Source organism: Merops nubicus, unplaced genomic scaffold, assembly GCF_000691845.1.
Source record: "Merops nubicus isolate BGI_N331 unplaced genomic scaffold, ASM69184v1 scaffold9318, whole genome shotgun sequence".
NCBI lineage: Eukaryota > Metazoa > Chordata > Aves > Coraciiformes > Meropidae > Merops > Merops nubicus.
The window spans coordinates 1-22,325 of record NW_008623615.1 but is presented as its reverse complement, the minus strand read 5'-3'; the positions used below and the strand labels follow the sequence as shown (position 1 = coordinate 22,325).

Sequence of the window (22,325 nt, the reverse complement as noted above, 5' to 3'; positions counted from 1 at the left end):
CTGGAGCAGCTCTGCTGTGAGGACAGGCTGAGGGAGTTGGGGTGTTCAGCCTGGAGAAGAGGAGGCTCCACGGGGACCTTTTAACAACCTTCCAGTACCTGAAAGGGGCCTACAAGAAAGCAGGGGAGGGACTATTCACAAGGGTTTGTAGTGACAGGACGAGGGGTAATGACTTTAAGCTAGAAAAGGGGAGATTTAGGTTAGATATTAGGAGAAAGTTCTTCAGTATGAGGGTGACAGACCACTGGAACAGGTTGCCCAGACAGGTGGTGGAGGCCCCATCCCTGGGGACATTCAAGATCAGGCTGGATGAGGCTCTGAGTAGCTTGATCTAGTTGGAGATGTCCCTGCTTATGGTGGGGGGGCTGGACTAGATGACCTTTGGAGGTCCGTTCCAGCCCAGACATTCTATGATTATATGAATTTCTATATTAGATACATTATAGCTAACATTTTCCAGTTTTATTCCTTACCAGTTTCCTCTTTTTTCTTGCTCTTGCTTTTTTAATTGGAGCTGACTACAAAGCCACATACAATTTAAGTGAGGCATATAAAAGATTTCTACAGTGATCTTTTCAAGTTTTTCCTCATTCCATCCTTCTACACCTTTAAAGTACTGTAAATGTGATGGACTCCCCGTTTTCCAATTTCAAGCCATTAATTCTTCTTGGCAACATGAGATTGCTTTACTTTTACTAATATCAAATTCTGCATGTCGCCACTCTGCTATTTGAGTTAAGCCTTGCTGCATCTGAGATTTTCAGGTGTCTTCTGTAGCCTTGAATAATTAAAACTAAGTATAGTGCCTTCTGTGATTTATAGAGTAACAACCATTTCATATAGAACTTCAAATGCTACTTTGAAAACTGAACAGTTATGAAAACTCTTAGGCCTTAGCAAAACAAAAAATGTGATGCACTAAAAAAGAAGGTAAGGAAAGTGTTTTTCCTTCCTTTTCAGTCCATGGCTAAGAATACCTGTAAACAAGCTCTTCAAAGATAAAACACTACAGTAACAGAACCTAACCATCAATATCATCTTCAAAATATTCCCAAACTTATTTTTCTTGACATGCTGTAGATGGAATTCTTCATTTCCATGTTTGTAGGTAGACTTTAAGTGTATCAGGAAGGAGCAGACTCTCTTCTGCCTCCCTGGAATCTCATTTCACTTGTCACAAAATGGAACAAATTAAAAATACAATATGGAAGTGTTGCTACCTTAACTGGACCAGCATTTTCTTCAACATGATGAATTTTTTCTTTTATTTCTTCCAATTTTTTTTCAGCTACCTGGAGAATATTTTTCAGTTCTTCCACTTTTCTGCTTTGTTGCTGCATGTCTTTTTTTACAGATTCCATCTTACTCTTATTTTCTTCAACTTCATCTTCCTGTCAAAATACATTGAAGTGAAGAATAAAAGGAGATATACATTTGCAAATTACTGTACAAGATTTTTATCTTATTATCACTATCAGGGTACAAGATTACATGCAATACTCTAGAAATCTAGTAAGAATATCAGCAGCTCAATGTAGGTGTCACTAAAATCCAAAAGAAAAGACTGATGGATCTTGTAGAAGGCCACTAAATCAAACTGCAAAATAAAAAGTGGAATTTTCTAATTATTTGACTGAAAATTAAGGGGACTTTATTTTGAAGTTGTGATGAAAAGACTAAAGGGGGTTAGGATTTTGTGAAGACTTAGCCATGCTAATATGTTATTACAGTAGTTTTTTTAAAAGGAAAAGGTAACTTCCATCTGGATCCGTGACAAAGTATACACATCCAGTATACAAAAAAAATACAGGAAGATTAAGTGGACCATCACTGTTCCCTAGAAAGTTATACCATTCCCAATGAATCATCATCATACATACTTACTGATTTGAAAAAAAATATTCCAAAACCAGGAAATAACATCTAAATGAAATCTTGTGCTTCTAAGATTTTTTTTTCATGATCAAACTATTGTGGAATCAAGGTAGCAATGAAAGACAAATACTAAGTGAAAGAAAAACAATTAATCCATAGTAGAGGTCAGGAAGTGCAGCAAATAGAAATACAAAAAAAAATACAAGAAAGAATAAGAAAAAGTAAGTACATAAATCTACCAGTTGCATAAGACCATTATCAGAAGGCAACAGTAAAAATGTTGATGTTGAAAAAGTGTCCAGTAATTTTTAAGCAGGAAGATACTTTCCTACAAAGGTAACAGATTATTTTTACATCTCAGCAAGAGGAAAAAGGCCTTTTTTTCATACCAACAGAACTAGACTACCTGGCAGAGTATAACCCTGCAAGAGCTTACAGGGTCTGCACTGGTCCCTTCCTTTGAGTTAATTTTGACATGTTTAGTTACACGCCCATGTATGTGCCCACACTGAAAGGCAGACTACTGTCAAAGAGTGAGTTTATGCCAACACCAGAAGGGGAAAAAAAAGAAAAAATGTCTGGGCAACTGAGCCTCTTGTTGATCCCACATAAAATAGTAGGAAAACTGGCATAGATTTTAACTGAAACAACTGTAGTCAGGATTATTATTAAAGCTATCGGCAAGGTCTCAGAATTCAAATCTTGGCCATTTATACATTAGCCTATTACAGAGTAAACGTTGAAATTCATGGCCACCAACATAAAAAAAAAAAAACCAAACCACAATAGGTTATCAAACATTTTTTCCTGTTCACATGGATAAGAACTAGAATTTTGAAGGAAAGATCATGCTGCCATGATTCTTCCTCAGGTATCCTTCCTTAGGGATACATGAACTTTAAAACTCCTGCATGGTGAAACTACAGCAACACAAGAAACTGGTTTCAGGGCAGAGCAGAAGTGCTGTGACATTCACTATGCTCCAGAGTGACCTTCACCTATGCCTTGATAATGCCAATTCTGACCTCAAAACTTACAACACTGCTCCTACCTAACCAGAGTTTTACAGCACTGGCACAAGGAAAGAAAATGCATGGAATATTCCTTTACAGCATTGCATTGCCTTCCATAAACCTGCAGTGTTGTTTGTATGAAAAAAGGCAGAAGAAAAAAAGAAAATATTTGTTTTCAAAGAAGAACAAAAATGGATAAAATCATGCCTTTGCCATAATTACAGATACTCTGTGAAGTGTTACACTCTCCACAGTTTATCCAACTTGTACAGTAGTTGAAATTTTATAGTTTTTGCTTATTCCAAAACACTGTCAAAAGACATTATTTCCTGTCTTTACTGGACATAATTTGGTAATTGAGTCTTACTAATGTACGGATGTCCACAGATGGGTGTTCTTCCATATTTTCAAGATCTGTTATTTCTGCATTTGTTGTTCTTATTTTTATCTGAGGAAAAAAAAAGGAAAAAATATTCTTAAGTTTATCTAAAGAGAAAAGTTCACATTTGTTTATTTAAGTCCACACAGAAAACAATATATTTGGTCTTTTAATTTCATTAGTGCCTACAAAAGACAACTCTTCCCATTTCCCTATAGATCCCCTTTTTATAAGATAAAACTAAAAGTCACATGCACTTTAAATCATTAAGTTTTTATTGTATTTCCATTCAATATGACCATTGAATACAATATATTTTATTTTTTCTTCAAATATTTATCTTCAGTAATTTGAAAACGCGTATCAGTTCTTTTGCTGGTTCTAATTTGTCATTTACTGAATAGCAGTATGCATTGTCTTGCACTCCCTAATTGTGACATCACTGTACACTGTAAATATGTATCTTAGCTAGAAGTACTGGAAAACAAAGTAAGGAGACTAACAGTTGTACAACTGTTTATAATTATTTTTAAAAAAAAAACAAACAAACAAAAAGGTGCAATGTTCAGCATATTAAAATGGGTTAAGAATATGAATGAATAGCATGAAGAGAAGATTATGGGAACGAAGAGGTAAAGCTCAACAGAAATAAAGGAGGGGGAAGCAGGGAAAAGAAACTTATCAAATATTGCAACAACTTCCTGTTTGTGTCAAAAAAAAAAAAGGCAGTAGAAATTTATAAGATTTAGCACAAGTGAAAATAAACCCACAACAGCATATGCTGGGATTGATGTGGCCTCTATTGCTCTGTCATAAATTATGAAAGAAAAAAAATAAGGATGAACATTAAAAAGTATTATCCACTCAAAATACATTGCAGAAGTCAAAATCAAATAGGGAGAGACTGACTAGTTCTAAAAACTAGCACTGTATCTATTTTTACCTGCAGCTTTTTTTGGTGTTGTTGATGACCACGAAGATGATCTTCATTCTGCCTGATCTCATTTTCAATGGAACGTAAACGTTGCTGAGATGCTGCTAATTGTGCTTTTTTGTTTTCAATTTCTTTCTCCAAGTGACTTTACAAACAAAGTGATATTGAGATACTGCATATTACACAGATATTTCTTACATGCACAGAGAAATATACAAATAAACATCCACCAAACCCCAAAACCTTAAGTTTGTTATGCATTTGATGGTTTTAGCAATCAATAAAGAAACACCAAAGCTCTACAGCAGAACTCATCAGTAATAACCAGCAGATAGCTGCTTGATGGTCCTATTTCAATGCCTAGTGGATAAGCCCTTCATGTACTTTGAACCATCTGTAACCTCTAGTAGCCGTTTTCACAAACAGACCAAGTGTTTGAACTAAATAAACAGTGGTGTTACTTCTAAAAACACTGCTGCATCTCAAGAGAAAAACATACTTTGGGACAAAACACTTCCAGTCAGAGAGAAAATGAATTAGTAGAGATGTGAAAAACATTTGACATAGTTACATACTTTTCCTTCTACAAAGGACCACATGTCCAGATATTTCCACAATAAATTCTTTCAGTTTGTGGTAAAACTACTTGAAATGGAAAACAAAGCTATTTTTTAATACTATTTATAGATGGCAAAACTGTGATAGCATCTTTCACCACTGCAAAAGAAAGAGGAAGCTTTACTAATATTACACAGAACAAAAAATCTTAATACAAGTGTTTAATCCAACTTTTGTTATAGATGCATGACACAAACTGATCAAGTCTGACGCCAAAAGATACTATTGGAGATAAGTGTGTCCTTACTTTAAGCTAAGTTTGGGAGGCAGGGAGACATTTTTTAACTGGCCCACATCAAACCCCCATAGTAATATTGGTGAAGAAATGCCTATAATACTTTGAAAGTGAAGATAATCTTTGAGTGAAGTTTGTTATATACAGTTAACAGACATTTAAAACTTTTGAGTTTACAGAAATAATTTTTAAATATTCAATCTACACTATCAGCTATTAAGACTAAAATTAAAATGTTTACTTAATATGTCTGTAATATAATCAGAACTTCAAAATATTCTATTGTCACCAAGCAAACAGGTCACAGTTCAAATTTGTCAACTTTGAAATAGGCTTGGCTTTCTCAGCTACCATTTCAAAAGTAATGAGGAAAGAAAAAAAAACAAACAAACAAGGGTGGGCAGGGGGTGCAACATTGGAGAGGGAAGTCGAGTTTATCGGAGATAGACATCATGAGCAATGTCAGAAGCCTGACAAAACACAGATGCAAAGTTCTAAATCAGTAGAACATGTGGCAACCTAAGTTTGGTTTGAATCATCAGGACTCCTTTGCAGTGAACTATGACAAACCCCTACCTGTTGGGCAAGATGACATGCCACAAGCTGAAAAATATCCAGGTTCAACTCAGGTTTGTACCTTTCTCAAAAGCATTGAAATAAAAAGGTTTTCCAAGTTCTCAGAAAGGAAGAGTAAATCTCAGAAAAAGAATGGAGAGACTGAAGAGTAGTGTACATTCAAACAGATAAACATGCAATTCCACTAGTCACGTCAACAGGGGCACTCTGTACACACACAACATTACAAGATGCTAACCTTATTTCTGCTTCAACATCTTGGCTTAGGAACTTGGGTCTGAGGTATTCAGAAGAGTAATATCGTCTTTCAAACACTTGATCACCTGCAGCAGTGAAAGCTTCTCTACAATTTTTGGGGGGCCGATTCAACTGCATTACTTCACGAGCTTTAATGTTACTCTGAAAAATACAGCAGCCTCGTTATACCAACAGAAAAGCAACCATAATCAAAGGTATCAATTGAAAACTTGTCTAGAAGTTCTCACCCAGAAACAATTTCAATTCCTAATGAAAAATGAGCACAGTCACAAAAGAATGTGAAAAAAATCTGTCAACTATCTGCTTCTCTTAGTTGAATAAGACACACTCTCAAAACCCACACACTTAGTTCAGTTGCCTATTTCATTACAAATTTTACAAATTTATCTGCATTGCAAATTCCATAGTCTAATCAGTCCCTTATAATTTTAACCAGTACCCAGCATCAGTTAAGAGTTACAACTGGTGAAGGCTGGTTGCAGATTTTGGTAACACCTGGACTACACAAAACTGGCACATCCTGAATCCACCAATTAAAATAAGGAGAGGTGAGACAGCGGCAGCAGTTTGAAGGCCGATGGCACACACGGACTATTTAAGCTGGGAGCCTAAACTGCTTAGAAAGGTGGTGGTGAAAATCCTGGAAACAAACAGGGACAATCCTGGAAACACATGAGGAGAGATCTGTAGAGACAAGTCCCAGGGTATGGCCAGGGACCTTGGCCTGTAACAGCCCAAACAGGTATCTCTGAGCAGGTGCACAGCAGGAACCAGTAGGATTTTCTCCCTGACCAGCAGTGATCTCCCTGCTGCAGACAGGAGTTGATGCCCATGAACATAGTATGGGCACAGAAACAAGTAATGGTGTGGAAGTAAGAGCAAAATCTCTTGGAAACAAACCTTAAAAATCTCTCTTTATCTGCTTCTTTTGTCTATTCCAGACTATCACTGAAGTTACAGTATATGCTCCATACAAAGAGACAAAGAGAAAATGCTTTTCTTTAAAGATTGATAGGGAGCATAGATTCCCTTACTTTAATCAGCAGGATCGTTTCAATGCCCCTCACATCGATCAAACAATTGGCAACCACTGCATTATCTATTTCCAGTGCTGTGAGAACTGATGGGAACTCTGGATGATGAACTCCTCTGAAGAAAAAAAGACAAAAAAAAAAAAGACATTTGTAAAGCTCACATCAGATTCTTTTTTAAAAAAAAAATTACAAATAGCTCTTCACAACTAATAGCTCTTTTCAACTAATAATAATTTGAACCATGAAGGTTAAACAATAAAACTCAAAACATAGCTTACCTTTGTCTAACATCATAAACTTCATTCTGAAATTTATTTACAATTATCTGAGGTCTAAATCCATGTGAGTATTTTGACATCAGTCGCTGAAGAGTTCTTTCATCACTATGATTATCACAGCAAAATGCCTGAACTAGGCTCTTTAAACAAGATTCAACAGCCAAGGTCAGTTCAGCATCTTTAGGATGAATGAAAGCACCTGGATAAACAGAAGACACAAGGCTTTAGGAGCTGTATTTCATAACAAAACATCCAGTAGGGTATTTTTACCACTCAAGGTTTTTGTTTTGTTGTATTACAGGGTCTTTTCAGTCTAAAATAAACCTTTCTTACAAGAAGAAAAAAAAAAATCTAAATTAAGAAGTTAACCAAGAGATAAAAAACACAGACATGTAATTTCTTTTTCTATAGACACCTATACATATACAGAGGCCTAAAGTTTCTTCCAAGATCTTTGACACATCACTATGAACTTCCAATAAAGGTATCAACTTTATGGCAGCCCAGAAGGAATATATCAAGGTAAAGATTGCTCATCAACAACTTAATGTTTAAGGGCAAAGGCAGAGAAACAACTATGCTGCAAGTTAAATAAATATTAAGAATTCCATTATATCATCTGCCTTGCAATAGTCTGTGTGTTTGCACGTTCTCACCCTGCAGTAAATGCCAGAAACTTAAGTACCTGGTCTTTACACTTATACCCAGAGCATTCAGTCACTGTCAGAGCTGGTCAAAAAACTAATGAAAACCAATTTTCCGAGAAAACCTCAATTGGTTCTGTCCGAGTTGCTCCGTGCAAAGCATCTCAAGGTTGACAAGCCCACAAGCCAGCCACTAGACATTTTGAAAGAAATCTGTCCAAAGAACAAGCAGCCAAAGCACAGCAGAGTCTGATGCTTAGAGGGTGTGGGGGCGTCAGAGAGGTGCATCAAGTTTACCATTGTAACTACATAAAACACCTTAACAAAGACAGCTGTTAGATGAGGAAAACCAGTAGATGTTAGCTAGTTCATTGGTAAAGAGGAGAGAAGCAAAAGACAATATGCCAGGATAAAGCCTACAGTCCAGGAAGTACAGAAGAAAGAAACATTTGAATCTCCTTAAAAAGCAAATAGTTTTTCTAAGATCACTGTTTACATGAGCAGTTGAGTAATAAATCCTGTAAGGAAATACTTGTTCTTCAGCAGTTATTTTTACCTATAGGTCCGATAGGTTTGTGTTTAAAGTGCCCTTGCCTATAGGCTGTTTCAACTGCTTCAAGAAATGCTGGCATATGTGGTCCAAATCTTTTCAAGGTGTTTGTTTTACTATCTTTCAGCTCTCTCAGCTGTTTCTGCTCGGCATCCAGTGCTTGTTTTGCATCAAACTCTTCTTTCCTAAGACAACAGAATATTTTTTTCAGTACCAACATCTTATGAAGCCTTAATTTGATTAAAATAATTATAAAGTCTCATTTTTCAAGTACTAATAGAACAGTGTATCAATACCTCAACATTTCAATGTACAGCTAGTTATACATCTGCAACAAAATTTTTTATAGTCTCAAGAAAAAAGACAAAAAAAATCAAGAAAATTACTAGTTTACAACAGTTTTAGAAATTGTTATAAAAGTTCTCTAATGAGTTTATTTTATTTCTACAAAGGTCTTCAACAGAACATAAACTAACTGTTTGTTACAATTATTGATTACAGACATTTAAACTAATACATCAAGTGCAACTAGTAACAATTCTCAAATCTCTTAAGACAATCAGTGACAACACTGCCATAATCCCGTCCAGTAATCTTCATTCATGTTGAGCTTTCCAAATCAAAGGCTTAGGTTTTCTAGCTGAGGTATGGCCTAAATTGGTATTTGAACCACTTGCTTCAGAGTGTCTGTAAATTTACCTTTAACTACTGATACAATAACTATCCCTAAGTATATCTATTCCCTTGTATCATGTTATATATCTTATTGTATCAGGATGTACTAGTATATTAAACAACATGAAAAACTTTAAACCATAATCTGCCTACAGGGTGATAAGAGAATAAGGGACAGATGGTAAAAAGAAGAAAGAAGGGCATTAAACTGGCAGTATGGACTTAAATCTTTAAATAGATTTGAATTTAGTAATACATTTCACCTGTAATAAGTTTTCTTAATTTCCAAAAGTTTCTAAATTATCATGTTGTGCCAAAGACAAGAGTTTAGCAAGTCCTAAGATAAACAAGTGAAGAAAAAAAAAAATCCCCAAACCAGAAACACCAAAAAAAGAGGAACTGAAGCCTAATAACTCAGGGAATGCAGGTAACATAAGAAGGAACCTTGTAAAACTTGAAAAAAAAAAAAAAAGCCAAAGAGATACATTCAAAAAGCATAACTTACCTAAGTCTGGCATGTTCTTCCTTACACTTATATATAGCCTGCTGAAACTGCTCCACCTGTTGGCTGATCATGATCTCTTCATCGTGGAATGCCTTTAACTGTTCCCTTAAGTGTGCAATTCTCCTTTGTCTTTCCAATTTTTCAGGCTCTGAAACCCGATTAGCACTGGAAAAGATCATACTTCACTATTTTAAAACCACACTGATGATTTATAAGTGACATGAACTTTGGTTTATTGCCTGTAGCACACAAAAGATTTCTGCATGAGACAGTAATATTTAAGATTTTATGCATTTACAAGACTTACAAAGAATAAATACTAATTTTATTTAATTTTTTTTCATTTGTAATCACACAACTTCCCAGCTACATTCCTATTACCTTTAGTTTAAAGTACATTTGTTTTAAAACATCATGGAAGCTAGAAAATTTACATTATCACAAACAAAACTTTTTTTTTTTGCCCAATTACCTCATCACCTTCTAGCCAAAATCTTGGCATGCAAAGAAGCAGGATTAGGAATATTTAAATATTTAACTTGATGCTGCTGAAGTTTAAATATATTTTCTCTTGCTGCAGATTTTCTCACTAATCATAAGAGTTCACTCCTTGCATACTCATACCTTAATAAACATACAGCATCATCACTACATCTGCATTTACCTGCTTTTGAGTTCTTCAATTTGTTTACGTAGCTGTTCATCATCTTTTCCCAGACGTTTTAACTCAGTTTTGAAACGATTATAAAGAACCTATGAATGAAACAGGACACACGAGTACAACAAACTGAAGCAAGAATAATGGCAAAAACAATTAGATTTTTGAGTAAACATTGAACTGCATGAAAACAGACAAACCTAACTCGAATTTCAAGAATGAGAGAAAAAGAATAACAGTTAACTTGAATCACATTTATTTTGACCTAAGGTTAACATTGCTTAACCCATGTAAAGATGTAAACACTATGGTCCCCAAACTGACACTACTTGCAAGTTGGGCAGGAACTTGCACCTATTTTGAGCTGCATTATGGATTCAGGAAAAGCAGACACAGATGGAAACGTACACATGGGTAGAGCACAGAGAAGATTAAAGCTTTAAACTGGCACAAACATTGAAAGTTATTTTTGCCTACCTCGGCTTCATTGACTGCTTTTCTTCTTGCCTGCACATCAGCCTTCAAAGAAATACACTGAGGATGCAGGGCTTTTGCTTCTTCACTTATGGCTATTAACTTCTCTTTTGCTGCTTTGTACTTTTCCTCTGCTTCATTCACTTTTACCTTTGGTACAAAAAGAGAATGATACGCAAGTAGTAACGAAGCAAAATTTTCTTCAAATACTCTTAATGCTATAGAAGAAGTATCTCTCAGAAAAACCCATCAGATGTGTCTAAATCACTATTTTATCAGAAAGAAGTTATTGACACAGTAAGATGAAAATGAACAAAGGAATGTACTCAGGAAACAGGCAGACTAACAAATAAGTCAACAGCAACCTTCTTTTCTAACTCTTGTTTTACTCAAACACAGTACAATCAATACATGGTCAAGTACCACGATATGGTAAGAAGTGAAACCAGTATCTGGACAACATTCCCTCAACACTACACAGGCATGTTTGGATGTGAACTAAAACTCTCAATTGTGAAACAAATATATGCTTCTTTTGTTAATTTTTTTTTTTTTTTAAAAAAAAAAAAAAAAATTAAAGAGTGCCAAGCCAGAAAGTTGGGAAAAGGAATTTTAAGACACTAGAAAGTTCAAAATAATGATGCCTAGTGTTTCTCTGCAATTATATATTTCATAATTGAATCTGAATGTTTGGCAAAATTATTCTTTCTTCCTACTTACTGAAATCTCAAGTACCACCCAAAGAGTCTGTTAAATTTCTAAAAGTCTCCTGAAATCACACGAGTCTCTTTTACAGGCAACGATACCCCAGGAAACCTACATAGCACATCTCCAAAAGATGTTCCAAAGTTATAGAATCAAAGTTACATCAAGCAAGTACTCTAAACAACAAAAGAGCGGAAATTAGTGCTCACTGGCATATGCAATGCTAGTCACCCCAAATTCCCAGCCAAGATAATATGACAGAAGCATGGAAACCATGCACACCTACCCCTACTAAAGAACAGGAAAAAAAATGTCCTAATATTATTATTTCAGTGAAAAGTGAATGCAAATGTGACTATTAAGTTTTAGATGGCTAAAAAGGCATATAAATGGGAGTGTTCCTAGCTGCTGGTGAAAAGCTAAAATTTAAAGTTTAAATACTTTTATTCTTGAGTCAAGCAGACAAAACAAGAGTGACATACAATTTAAACAATATAGGTACCTGGCATTCTTCCAGCTTCTGAACAAATTGCTCTGTATTTTCTTCTTCAGCTCTGATGCCTTCTTGGATAGGCTGCATTTCCTTCTCCATCTCACCTACCTAAATAAAAGCATATATTTTCATATACCAGAACATCTGCAGCAGACTGGGAATAATTTAAAGTACATTTCATATCGTGAAACATATTTTAACATGACATTTACCACTGCCCATGCCATTTTATGCTTCAAATCTTCAAGACGATTCCTCATGTCATTCATAAACCCGATGCTTTTGTAACGTTCCTTTTTTTCACAATAAAGTAGCTTAAGTTCTTGAAGACGCTTAGGAAAGAAAGAGAAAAATGGTTCAGTCATGAGTGCAAATAGCTGTGATATAACATGAAACCTTGGAAAGTCTTTTTTATTTAATGTCACAGACCTAATAAAATCAAAATGAAGTAGTTTAACTGTTATAGTTATTTCAGTGCTCAGCTCTGTACTAATAATTGCTCTTTTACATACCTCTAGTCCTTGTTCTATCTGAATACAAGTATTTTTTTTAGTCTTCATAATAGAAGTATAATCCTCTTTCATTTGTTCCAGCTGAGTTGCTTTCATAAAAAACTAAAAAGGTATAAAAAGGTGCAGATGTCAGATTTAGCAGTTTATCTAAATGAACTTTAAATAATTACCATAGAAAGATCACTCATTCCAATCTGATGAATGATACCCAATGTAAAATGAGTGGTGGGGTATTTCTAAATAATTAACTCACTACTGTCCTTTTTTTTTTTTAAATATAGCAACATCTTTAGAGGAAAGAAACTTTGAAAAAATTGTTTTTGCAAGTGGATTACTGCTACAATCAGTGTACTGGGTCTGGCTCGGATGGAGTTAAGTTTCTTCACAGCAACTGCTACAGTACTGTGGTTTATATGCGTGACCAAAACAGTGCTGACAGCACACTAATGTTTTAGTTGTCACTCAGCAGTGTTTGCATAGCATCAAAGCCTCCTCTGTTTCTCCCTCAGCCCAACCAGTGAATAGATTGGTGAGGTGTGCAACAGGTTGGGAGAGGACACAGACAGGCAGATGACCTCAACTAACCAAAGAGATACTCCATCCCATAAATGTCACTGTTGTGGTTTAAACCCAGCTAGGAACTAAGTCCCACAGAAATGGTCACTCACTCCCCCAATAGGCTGGGAGAGAATCAGAAGGCTAAAAGTGAGAAAACTCACAGGTTCAGATAAATACAGTTTAATAGGTAAAGCAGAAGCCACGTGCTCAAGCAAAGCAAAGCAAGGAAATCATTCCCTACTTCCCTTGGCAGGCAGGAGTTGAGCCATCTCCAGGAAAGCAGGGCTCCATCACACATAAGGGTCACTTGGGATGACAAACACCTTCACTCCAGACACCCCTACTTCTTCCAGCTTTTTATTGCTGAGCATGATGTTGCACGGTACAGAACAACCCTTTGGGTAGTGGGGGTCAACTGTCCTGGCTGTGGCCCCTCCCAGCTTCTCATGCACCCCCAGCCTACTCACTGGTGGAGTAGTCTAAGGAGCAAAAAACGCCTTGACTCTGTGTACACACCGCTCAGCAATACCAAAAACATCCCTGAACTACCAACACCCTTTTCAGTACAAATCTAAAACACAGCCCCATACCAGCTGCTATGATGAAAATCAACACCACCCTAGCCAAAACCAGGACAGTCATGCTTAGCAATAAAAAAGGGAGAGCAAGAGGTTTAGGGGGAATTAACCATCTTTTTATTGGGAACCAGCTAGGTACCAGTCTACCCATGGGAGGTGGCAAGTGATTGATTGCCTTTGCATCTCTTGGTTTGTTTTACTTTCTTTTTCTCTTCTCCCAGCTTTTCCTGCATTTTTTAAACAATTTTTATCTTAACCCTCAAATTTTCTTACTTTTCCTCTTCCTTTCCTTGTCTCCTATTCCAAGCAGGGAGCAGCAAGGAAGGGAAGTGAGTGGCTGTGTAGTGCTTAGCTGCTTACCTGAATTAACCCACAAAAGATCAGTAAAAATAAGAAATCTGAGGTTTTTTTCTTCTCCAAATGCCACCTCTAGAAATTTGAAATCAGTATTTTAATGTTTAATCAAAATGTTAAATGACTTTTCTTACCTTGTACTTGTCACCTTCATTTTTTGACTGTAAAAAGTACTTACTCATCTCTTGGGTTAAAACAGACACAGGATTATCTACCTGTAAAAACAAATTAGTTTTCATTTTAACTAAAAAAACTTCTCATGTAACTGCATATCCATGGAAGTGAACAAACCATCCCCTTGTTCCATGCTCGGCAATTCAGTAATGAACTGACAGAAGCAGATTTAGACCTTCAGAATTCTACCCCTCCCTCATCCCTTTCTTTCGTAAAAACAAACAAAAAACCCAACAACAAACAAGGCAACCAAAGTTAAAAATCCAACTCCACCAATTACAAATTAGACCCACAAGGACAACTAAGGAATTGTTTCCAGGAGAATAACTGACTTGTAGAATGACAGTGCCCATGCTTTTCCATTTATTTAGGATCAGCGTTAGGAATTTTGTCCAATGCTGTTCAATTTCTCATTACTTAACTGATCAAAGTATTGTATTAAATGCAATGAACTGACCCATATATTCTTAGGGAAGTTTCCACAAAATATAATCAATGCACACCAAAAAAAGTTTATTATTTGAAAAGCTGAATATGGTGAATGTTTTAAAGTTCACGTGCACTATTTGTTCCACCCTTAATCACTTAAACAGCAAAAAGACACTGAAATTTCTGCAATGGCAGACACTGCAGTAATGAGCGAGCAGGGAAAAAACCTCCAGGTATGAAAGATACCTACATATGCTAAGACTTTCATTAACAGGACTCAATGGCTCACAGATGATAGCAAATACTTCTCTGAGACAATCTTATTCTGCATTGTATGAGGTATAAATTTCCATTTTCTTTTGTCATTGCATTTGATTTTAGCAGAACACGAAAGAGGTCAAACTCTCTCCTTTAACAAAATGGAACATTGCTTTTTACGTGAAGAATTATAACATCACATGATGATGTCTTTACGTGCACATGGCTTTAAGCTAGAAAAGGGTAGGTTTAAGTTAGATGTTAGGAAAAAGTTCTTCAGTACGAGGGTGGCAGACCAATGGAATAGGTTGCCCAGACAGGTGGTGGAGGGTCCATCCCTGGAGACATTCAAGATCAGGCTGGATGAGGCTCTGAGTAGCTTGATCTAGTTGGAGATGTCCCTGCTTATGGCGGGAGGGGTGGACTACATGACCTTTGGAGGTGCTTTCCAGCCCAGACATTCTATGAGTCTATGATTCTACATTATAATAATTACCTGTATATTAAAGTGATCCAGTATTCCTAGGAGTTCCTCTTTCTTTGAAGAAATTACAGTACCTAATAGTAAAAAAAAAAAAAAAAGGAAAAATACCAATAGGTCCAAAGTAGAGACATACAATGTCCTAGTCTTTTATTCAATCCAATGCTTCTTAGAAAGTGTCAAAAATTAGATTAGTATTTTTTAACACAGATTTAGTCCTAAATGTAAACTGTTTTTAGTTCTAAATAAAACACTGGCTGGGTTTTTAATCCTTCTGATGTATTTGAATTTGTACAGAAACACTTCTAATTAGAGTCTCTCTTGCCTCATAAACCCTCTGTGACAGAATTCAGGTAAATTAGAAAATTCAATCTCATCACACAAGCAAATTTTCATGAAGAAATACTGTATGACCTCATATCATGCAGAACCTGATAACTGCTTTAGACTAAGAATGCCATGCATTTAGCATGGCAAAAGTAAACAAAAAAATGGACATCACCCTTGAATGATAAATGAAATGAGAAACATCATCCTTTACCAACATCGAGGCATTTAAAGCAACAAAAACATTAAAAGAGCTTCTAAGACTGAGAACAAAACAAAGTCCCACCAACCAGATTTGCTTTTCAGTCTGTAACTTCTGCTTCCATCCAGGTTAATGTGCTGATTCACAATGATAGAGCTACCATACACTTCTGGCTTAAATGCATCTCTGCCTTGGTTCCGCAACGTTATGGAAATATCTGCAGAACTGAAAGATAAAGAATAAAAGAGACAACTAAAACTAGTTCCAAATTTAAAAAAATAAAATATCAGAACATTCTTTTCCACAAAAATTGTCATGTCTTGTATGGGACACAACTGGAAGCCAGTCATAGTACCAATCAGACCCATGGCCAGAAAGGCTGCTATATACACTGACCTGTTTGCACCCTCTGTGCCTCAGCTAAATCATGAGCCAAAAGTAAACATTTGAGAGCAGATTTCTCCCACTTTCCCTTCCCATACGATTACCCCATCTTTAGGCTGTACAATTAAGTTGCTTAAGAAGACCAAAGGTTGTTCTCCTGTCCATAAACCTGCCTCTGCAGAAAACAGTTGCTTAGCTTCTACAGTCATCCCTAACCAAAGGAATCTAAAGCAGAATGCTTAAGGCATTCTCTGAGAGAAGATGAGATGCAGTTTCCATTCTGAATTCAGATTTTCTGTTTCTCAAGTGAATGCTGAAACATTAAGTTGTCACACATAAGGCAGGTACTGCCAAGAATTTTACTCCAAGCACCTCCAAAAGGAAAAGCCTGGGGCTCTGGGTTACAGCTTTATGGAAATGTGAACTCTTAAACCTCCTCTCCTATTACTGAGTTCCCTAAAAACATTATGCAAACTCTTGAAGCAGATATGAATCCACCTCCTGCACGTTTAATAATCCACCTATAAGTCAAGATCTTTACACTGTATATTTATTCATGTCATCAGACAGACAGAAGAATTAACCTCACTGCTCTCAGAACAATAATTAGTTTCCTGTGAGTTTTTTCTAATGAAATCAGTTCTGTAGGAAATTCAAGTATATCATGGAAGTAATACACAAGCACTGGGCAAAACACAGGACATAGCACTATGTTAGCTAGTTCAGAAATAACAGTACACTACTGGAAAATCACTCAAAATTTCTAATCTGCGTTCTGTTTGTAATTTTGGATATTTTTGATTAAATACGAGCTCTTCAGTGTTACACTTTTTATTCAAATCTGGTAGAGATTTGAATAAGAGAACAGAAAACTGATCAGTTAACTTGAATCACAACTACTTAACAACAAGCTCAACCTTTAAACTAAAAGTTTTACTTACGTCTCTCCATCTCGTACAAACATTTTTAACGAGGTACCTCTATTAGTTGCAGTGGCTTTTCCACCAAGTCCAACAATAAGAGCAGTTAATACAGAACTTTTTCCACCTGTAGCAGAAGCATTGAACATTTTTAAAAAGAAGTTTTTGTAATTCTTTAGCCAGTTCACCCAGATTATGAATTTTTGTTTGATTGCTTATGTATTCATGCACCTAAAGTCCGAATTCTGTCTTTAGCGAACAAATATATAAAAAAGCAAGAACTCTAGAAAAATATCTGCCACTTCCAAAGTTCTTGCTAAACAAACCCACAAACATGCTGAGCCAAAGTTCTGTTCCCTCCTGCAATGCAATTTGCATTCAGCAAGATGTGCTGTCTCAGGAGGAAAGAATCTCCCTTTCCTTACAAGCATAGAGAAAACATGTATAGAACAAAAGAAATCAAACATACGTCTTCATTTATATAACTCTCTGAAAGGTTTTCAGCTTTCCTTCAATTTTTTTTTATTTTTTAAATTCTCTCTCCAAAAGAAGTGAACTTGCAGAAATAAGTATCAGTTCCTTCTCCAGTAACAGTTTCTACATGACAACTGGATGATTACTGTGCATTTAATAATGAACTTATGAACGGTTAGTTTAAATACAAACTCATGTATGATTTAGCTCTGAAAACATTTATATACACATTAACTTCTGCAAATCTCCAAATTTAAGTTTTTCACCAGCCTTAACAACTGGCATAGACCTGTTTGGTTCCCAAGTGCAGAAGTGAATCCATCTCTATTTCTAAAATATGGCTAGCAATTATTTTTCAAATAAAAATTATATCTTCTAAATTAGTAAAAAAAGTGTTCTTTGACAATTACTACTTACTTCCATTGTTTCCAACAACAAAATTGAGATTAGATCCAAACTGAAATGGCCCCAACATTGAATGGCACATAAAGTTCTTCAGTTGGATACTTTCAATTATCCCAACTTCCCCTACAGTCTAAAGAATTAACAATTAAAATCAGCATTATGTATACATTTTCATGAGATACAGTTTATCTTTTTTTAAGTATAATGAGAACTTAAACAGCAGCATGATAGAAAACATCAATGGTTACAAGCTACAAGGAAATCAGGAGGGTTTTCATAACACGATGAGAAGCTGCTTGCTACAGAGCAGTTACATTATGAAACAAGAGTAAAACAGTTACCAAAGCTGTTTACTGTCTGTAGTCACTTTCGGTTCTCCCTCTCACTAACTTATAATTAATGCAATAAAAAAGATTAAGATCACAGATTCTGTACAATTTTCAGAGCAGCAATAAAGAGCATCACGGACTGATTTTTGGTACTTGAATAATGCTATTTTTGAGAACTCTCAGCACAGCTTAGCATGAGGAAAATTAAATTAGATCAGGAAGGGGGAATGAAACTGAAAGTGGGGCAGCCCACTTTTGAACTGGTAAAGTATCGTTTTGACAGGAAACTTTCATTTTATTGCCAATGCTTTAGACAAGCAATGTTTTGGAAGAAAGTAAAGTCCTCAGAAGAAATAAGCAAATGACACAGAACAGCTGCTGTTCCAGAAAATGAAGTGACGAATAATGTTTCTGCTTATCAAAAATCAGCCACAGTGTCTCTAGAACAGATCAGACTACTCCAGCTGGAAGGGACTTACGATCATCTAGTCCAACTGCCTGACCACTTGAGGGCTAACCAAGTTAAAGCATATTGTTAAGGGCACTCTCCAAATGCCTTTTAAACACTGACAGGCCTGGGGCATCTCCTACCACTCTGGGAAGCTTGTTCTAGTGTTTGACCACCCTCTCTGTACAGAAATGCTTCCTGATCTCCACTCTAAATACACAAGACAGTACTTGCAATCTCAGAAGTCATTTTTTAAAAATCCTCCACCAAATTAGAATACAACTGCTACAGAAAAGCAGAAAAAAAAAGTTATTCCTGCTTTCATTTCCATCAAAACATGCATTTCAAACACTAGATTTTTCTTGTCGGCCATTTGGAAGTGTCAGCTATGCAAAATAAACAAGTATTAGATGCTTCTTTCAGTCAATAATGTTTTCTAAATATTTTCCCTGCTACAACCATAAACAAAATATACCATACTTCTAGCTAACAAAATCTGTTTCCTTTGTTATTTGACAGCTTCAGCAGTATTCATTCCATAAAAGCAGAACACTTATCTTATGATCAACTGTTACAATTACATGGCCCAAACAAAAGAAGGTAAGAATGAACTCGTGTGTGAGTCCTCATCACAGACATTACTTCTAGTTTCTGTTGCATTGGTTCCACTGAAGCCTACGTGCAAGACACTTACTTCAACATCAACCAAAGGCACAGAACTTCTTTACCTCAACTTTTTCTTATGATCGTTTAACCAACTTACTGGCAGTGAAGAGATATTGCTGTCAGCTGACGACTGTGAATTTCCTTCTTCATTAAACTCATCACTATGTTCCTCTGTATATTCTTGTCTCTGTCTTTTATGGGAGCCAGGCTTAGAAATACTTTCTTCCTTTCTTTTACCCATGAGTACTGAAAAATGAAAGAAATTAAAGACTACAGATTTCAGTCTTCAGCACAAAGACACATGAATTTATTTACTTTGATAAAAGAAGTATTAATTTCATAGCAAGTTCAAGGGAGCTTGTTTATCTTGCCTGCAAAAGGAAATCAACAGCTCCCTATCTCCTAAGAAGACTGCAAATGGAGAATATACAACTCTAAAGTCAGAGAATTAAGTACTTAACCCATTTTTGGCATTTGAGAAGGAAATGCAAGGGGGAAATTGGAAAAATGAGCAGATGCTCTTTCAAATAGAAATGAGCAATTAAAGCAACTCCTGGCTGTGGCTGAGAGGAGAAAATCAGCAAGAATATCAGCTGGAGGAAAGATTAGACAAATTACTTGATTGCATCCCACACAGATTGCTCTAATTCAGTCCAGCACATCCGTAAGGTGGTACCTCGTGAGGATCCCAAAACATGGGACAGAGACATCTGGTATGATAACAAGGACTTAGAGGAAGACCCTAACCTCATCCCGGAATCAGTGCAGGTTTGGCCATTAATTAAGACTGAAATTGGCAGTGAAGGAGACAAAGAAGCCCATGCTACCATACATACAATTCCCTGGTCACCTGCTGAGCTAGCAAAATTGCAAGAAAAATATTCTAGGTGCTCAGAGAAATCAGAAATAGAGTAAGTGTGGTGAGTTTCCCTCATGGGCAAAGATTGGGTCTTGCTGAGTGAGGAAGAAGCAGAAGGATACTGGGGACCTGGAGTATTTCTAACTACTATCCCAAGTGACCGCAACTATTTATTAGCTACTTGAGCCACTTATTGATCTGGGGCCACAGACTCACAGGAGAGAGGGGATCCTCTTGTCATTAAGACTTCGGGATTCTCAGATTTGGCAACCTCTGTGCAAAAGGCAGCTTGTACACAAATGATGGATGAGAGAGATATATTAAGGTGATGCCTGATGCTCCATAGACCCAGCCAGATTAACTCCTCTCATTTGTGGCCTTCCAGATAGTCTAAAAATACATACAGCAGATGCCCAAGGTGGCATCCACATGAACCATGTTATGAATGGTGCTGCAGCGGCAGCACAACCACCCAGAGAGCAAATGCACACACCCACCTGGAGAGAGCTTGTCCAGGAACCACTGAACTACAGGTGCCGTGTGGGATGGGCTGGAGGGACCTCCAGGAAGCCACCTGAACCTCCCCAGTGAGTTCAAATTCATACAGCCACACACAGGCCAGAATCTAAACTACCATTTGATCCAGAACAACGCAGCCTATGGAGCAAGGCTTCAGCCTTGAGAGCACCCCACCAACCTCTGCATGGTATGTCTAAAGCCAACCTCCAGGCTTTAATACAACTACAAAGACAAAAACAAGAAGGAAATGAACCAGGCCATTCAGCTGGGCACTAACCTGCTCCTGCCAGGACTGTACCTTTAGCCCTGCAGCAGGACTTGATTGATCTGAAAGACCCCCTCAAAAAAAACCCTCGCGTTCCCAGGGAGGGCAGTGAGCCACCATACCCAACAGGTTCTGGCTCTCAGTGGCTCTCAAATAGATGTCATGAACCAGTTATTAGTATCCTGATTTGCCCAACAAAAATTTTTTAGAGATTTTCTCATTTATACAGGCACTCAAATGTCAGTAATCACAAAAAAAAAAAAAACACAGAATACCTAAATATGAAACCTAGCTATCGCAAAGTTGGCTTTACAGGAATTGATGATGTCACAAGGAAATGTCCAACAGCAAAAATTACTTTGTGGCTCCCCACGGAAAAAAGGTCGACGCGAGCCGAGGTTATGGTAGGAGCTGCCAAGAGTAACATATTAGAATTTGACCTACTGTATGGCAGAGTATGGAAGCTCCCTGATAGATCAGTGAGCAGTTAACTGAGCAAGATGAACCCAAACCATCAGTTCAATAGAGAGAGCTATACCTTTGCCCCCATCCAAAATCACTAATGTGAAACAGTATCCCCTGCTGCCAGCTACACATTCAGGTACTGACGGGGGGGTCACAGACTTGGAAAAAAGAGACACTATTGTTCACGCACATTCTCTCTGTAACTCTCCAGTGTGGCAAGTAAGGAAAACAAATGGACAGTGGAGACTCACAATCAGTCATAGACAACTAAACACCAACACTGCCCCACTGACAATGGCTGTCCCAAACATAGCAGAACTGAAAACCCAAATTCAGGGAGTATCTCATTCCTGGATGGTGACCCTAGATATCGAAGATACGTTCTTTATGATGATAACATGATAAGGATCAGTTTGCATTCACTTGGAAGTACAGTATACCTTTAACAAGCTACCCTAGGGATATAAACATTCTTCCACAGCTGCCCATAACACCTTGACAAAGGTTCTAGCCAAGTTTTCTAGTCCACCAGTTGTTAAATCAGTACACTGATGACATATTAACAGGAGGGAAAACATCCAAAGAGGTCAGGCAGCTGTGGTTTCTGGGCAATGCCCACAGGTGTAGCTGTGCCCTTGCAAACTACATCTAACAGACAGAAGGGTCCCCAGACAAATACACTTTGTCTCCTCCTTAGCTCTTACACCCAATTTTTTGCTTGTACTAATAGATAACAGGTCGATAGCCTTACCCAGTTGCAACAACATAGTTAAGTATTATTGACCATTTTATATCACCCTAAAAATGGGCTGTC

At 36.8% G+C, this 22,325-nt stretch overlaps 1 protein-coding gene across 1 annotated transcript in view; it reads right to left on the bottom strand.

Moving 5' to 3' along the window:
• SMC6 (structural maintenance of chromosomes 6) overlaps nucleotides 1-19,644 on the bottom strand; it is a 30,282-nt gene extending 10,638 nt beyond the window's left edge. The window contains exons 1-19 of the mRNA XM_008945124.1: nucleotides 19,501-19,644; nucleotides 17,973-18,090; nucleotides 17,103-17,208; nucleotides 15,866-16,002; nucleotides 15,264-15,325; nucleotides 14,041-14,121; nucleotides 12,417-12,518; nucleotides 12,117-12,236; nucleotides 11,914-12,012; nucleotides 10,710-10,856; nucleotides 10,239-10,327; nucleotides 9,575-9,739; nucleotides 8,401-8,579; nucleotides 7,201-7,399; nucleotides 6,923-7,037; nucleotides 5,869-6,029; nucleotides 4,211-4,346; nucleotides 3,256-3,336; nucleotides 1,221-1,391 (exon numbers count right to left, since the gene is read on the bottom strand). Of these exons, the coding sequence (XP_008943372.1) occupies nucleotides 1,221-1,391; nucleotides 3,256-3,336; nucleotides 4,211-4,346; nucleotides 5,869-6,029; nucleotides 6,923-7,037; nucleotides 7,201-7,399; nucleotides 8,401-8,579; nucleotides 9,575-9,739; nucleotides 10,239-10,327; nucleotides 10,710-10,856; nucleotides 11,914-12,012; nucleotides 12,117-12,236; nucleotides 12,417-12,518; nucleotides 14,041-14,121; nucleotides 15,264-15,325; nucleotides 15,866-16,002; nucleotides 17,103-17,208; nucleotides 17,973-18,090; nucleotides 19,501-19,644 (2,412 nt within the window). The remainder of the gene's footprint in view (nucleotides 1-1,220; nucleotides 1,392-3,255; nucleotides 3,337-4,210; nucleotides 4,347-5,868; nucleotides 6,030-6,922; nucleotides 7,038-7,200; nucleotides 7,400-8,400; nucleotides 8,580-9,574; nucleotides 9,740-10,238; nucleotides 10,328-10,709; nucleotides 10,857-11,913; nucleotides 12,013-12,116; nucleotides 12,237-12,416; nucleotides 12,519-14,040; nucleotides 14,122-15,263; nucleotides 15,326-15,865; nucleotides 16,003-17,102; nucleotides 17,209-17,972; nucleotides 18,091-19,500) is intronic.
• Nucleotides 19,645-22,325: the final 2,681 nt, after the last annotated feature.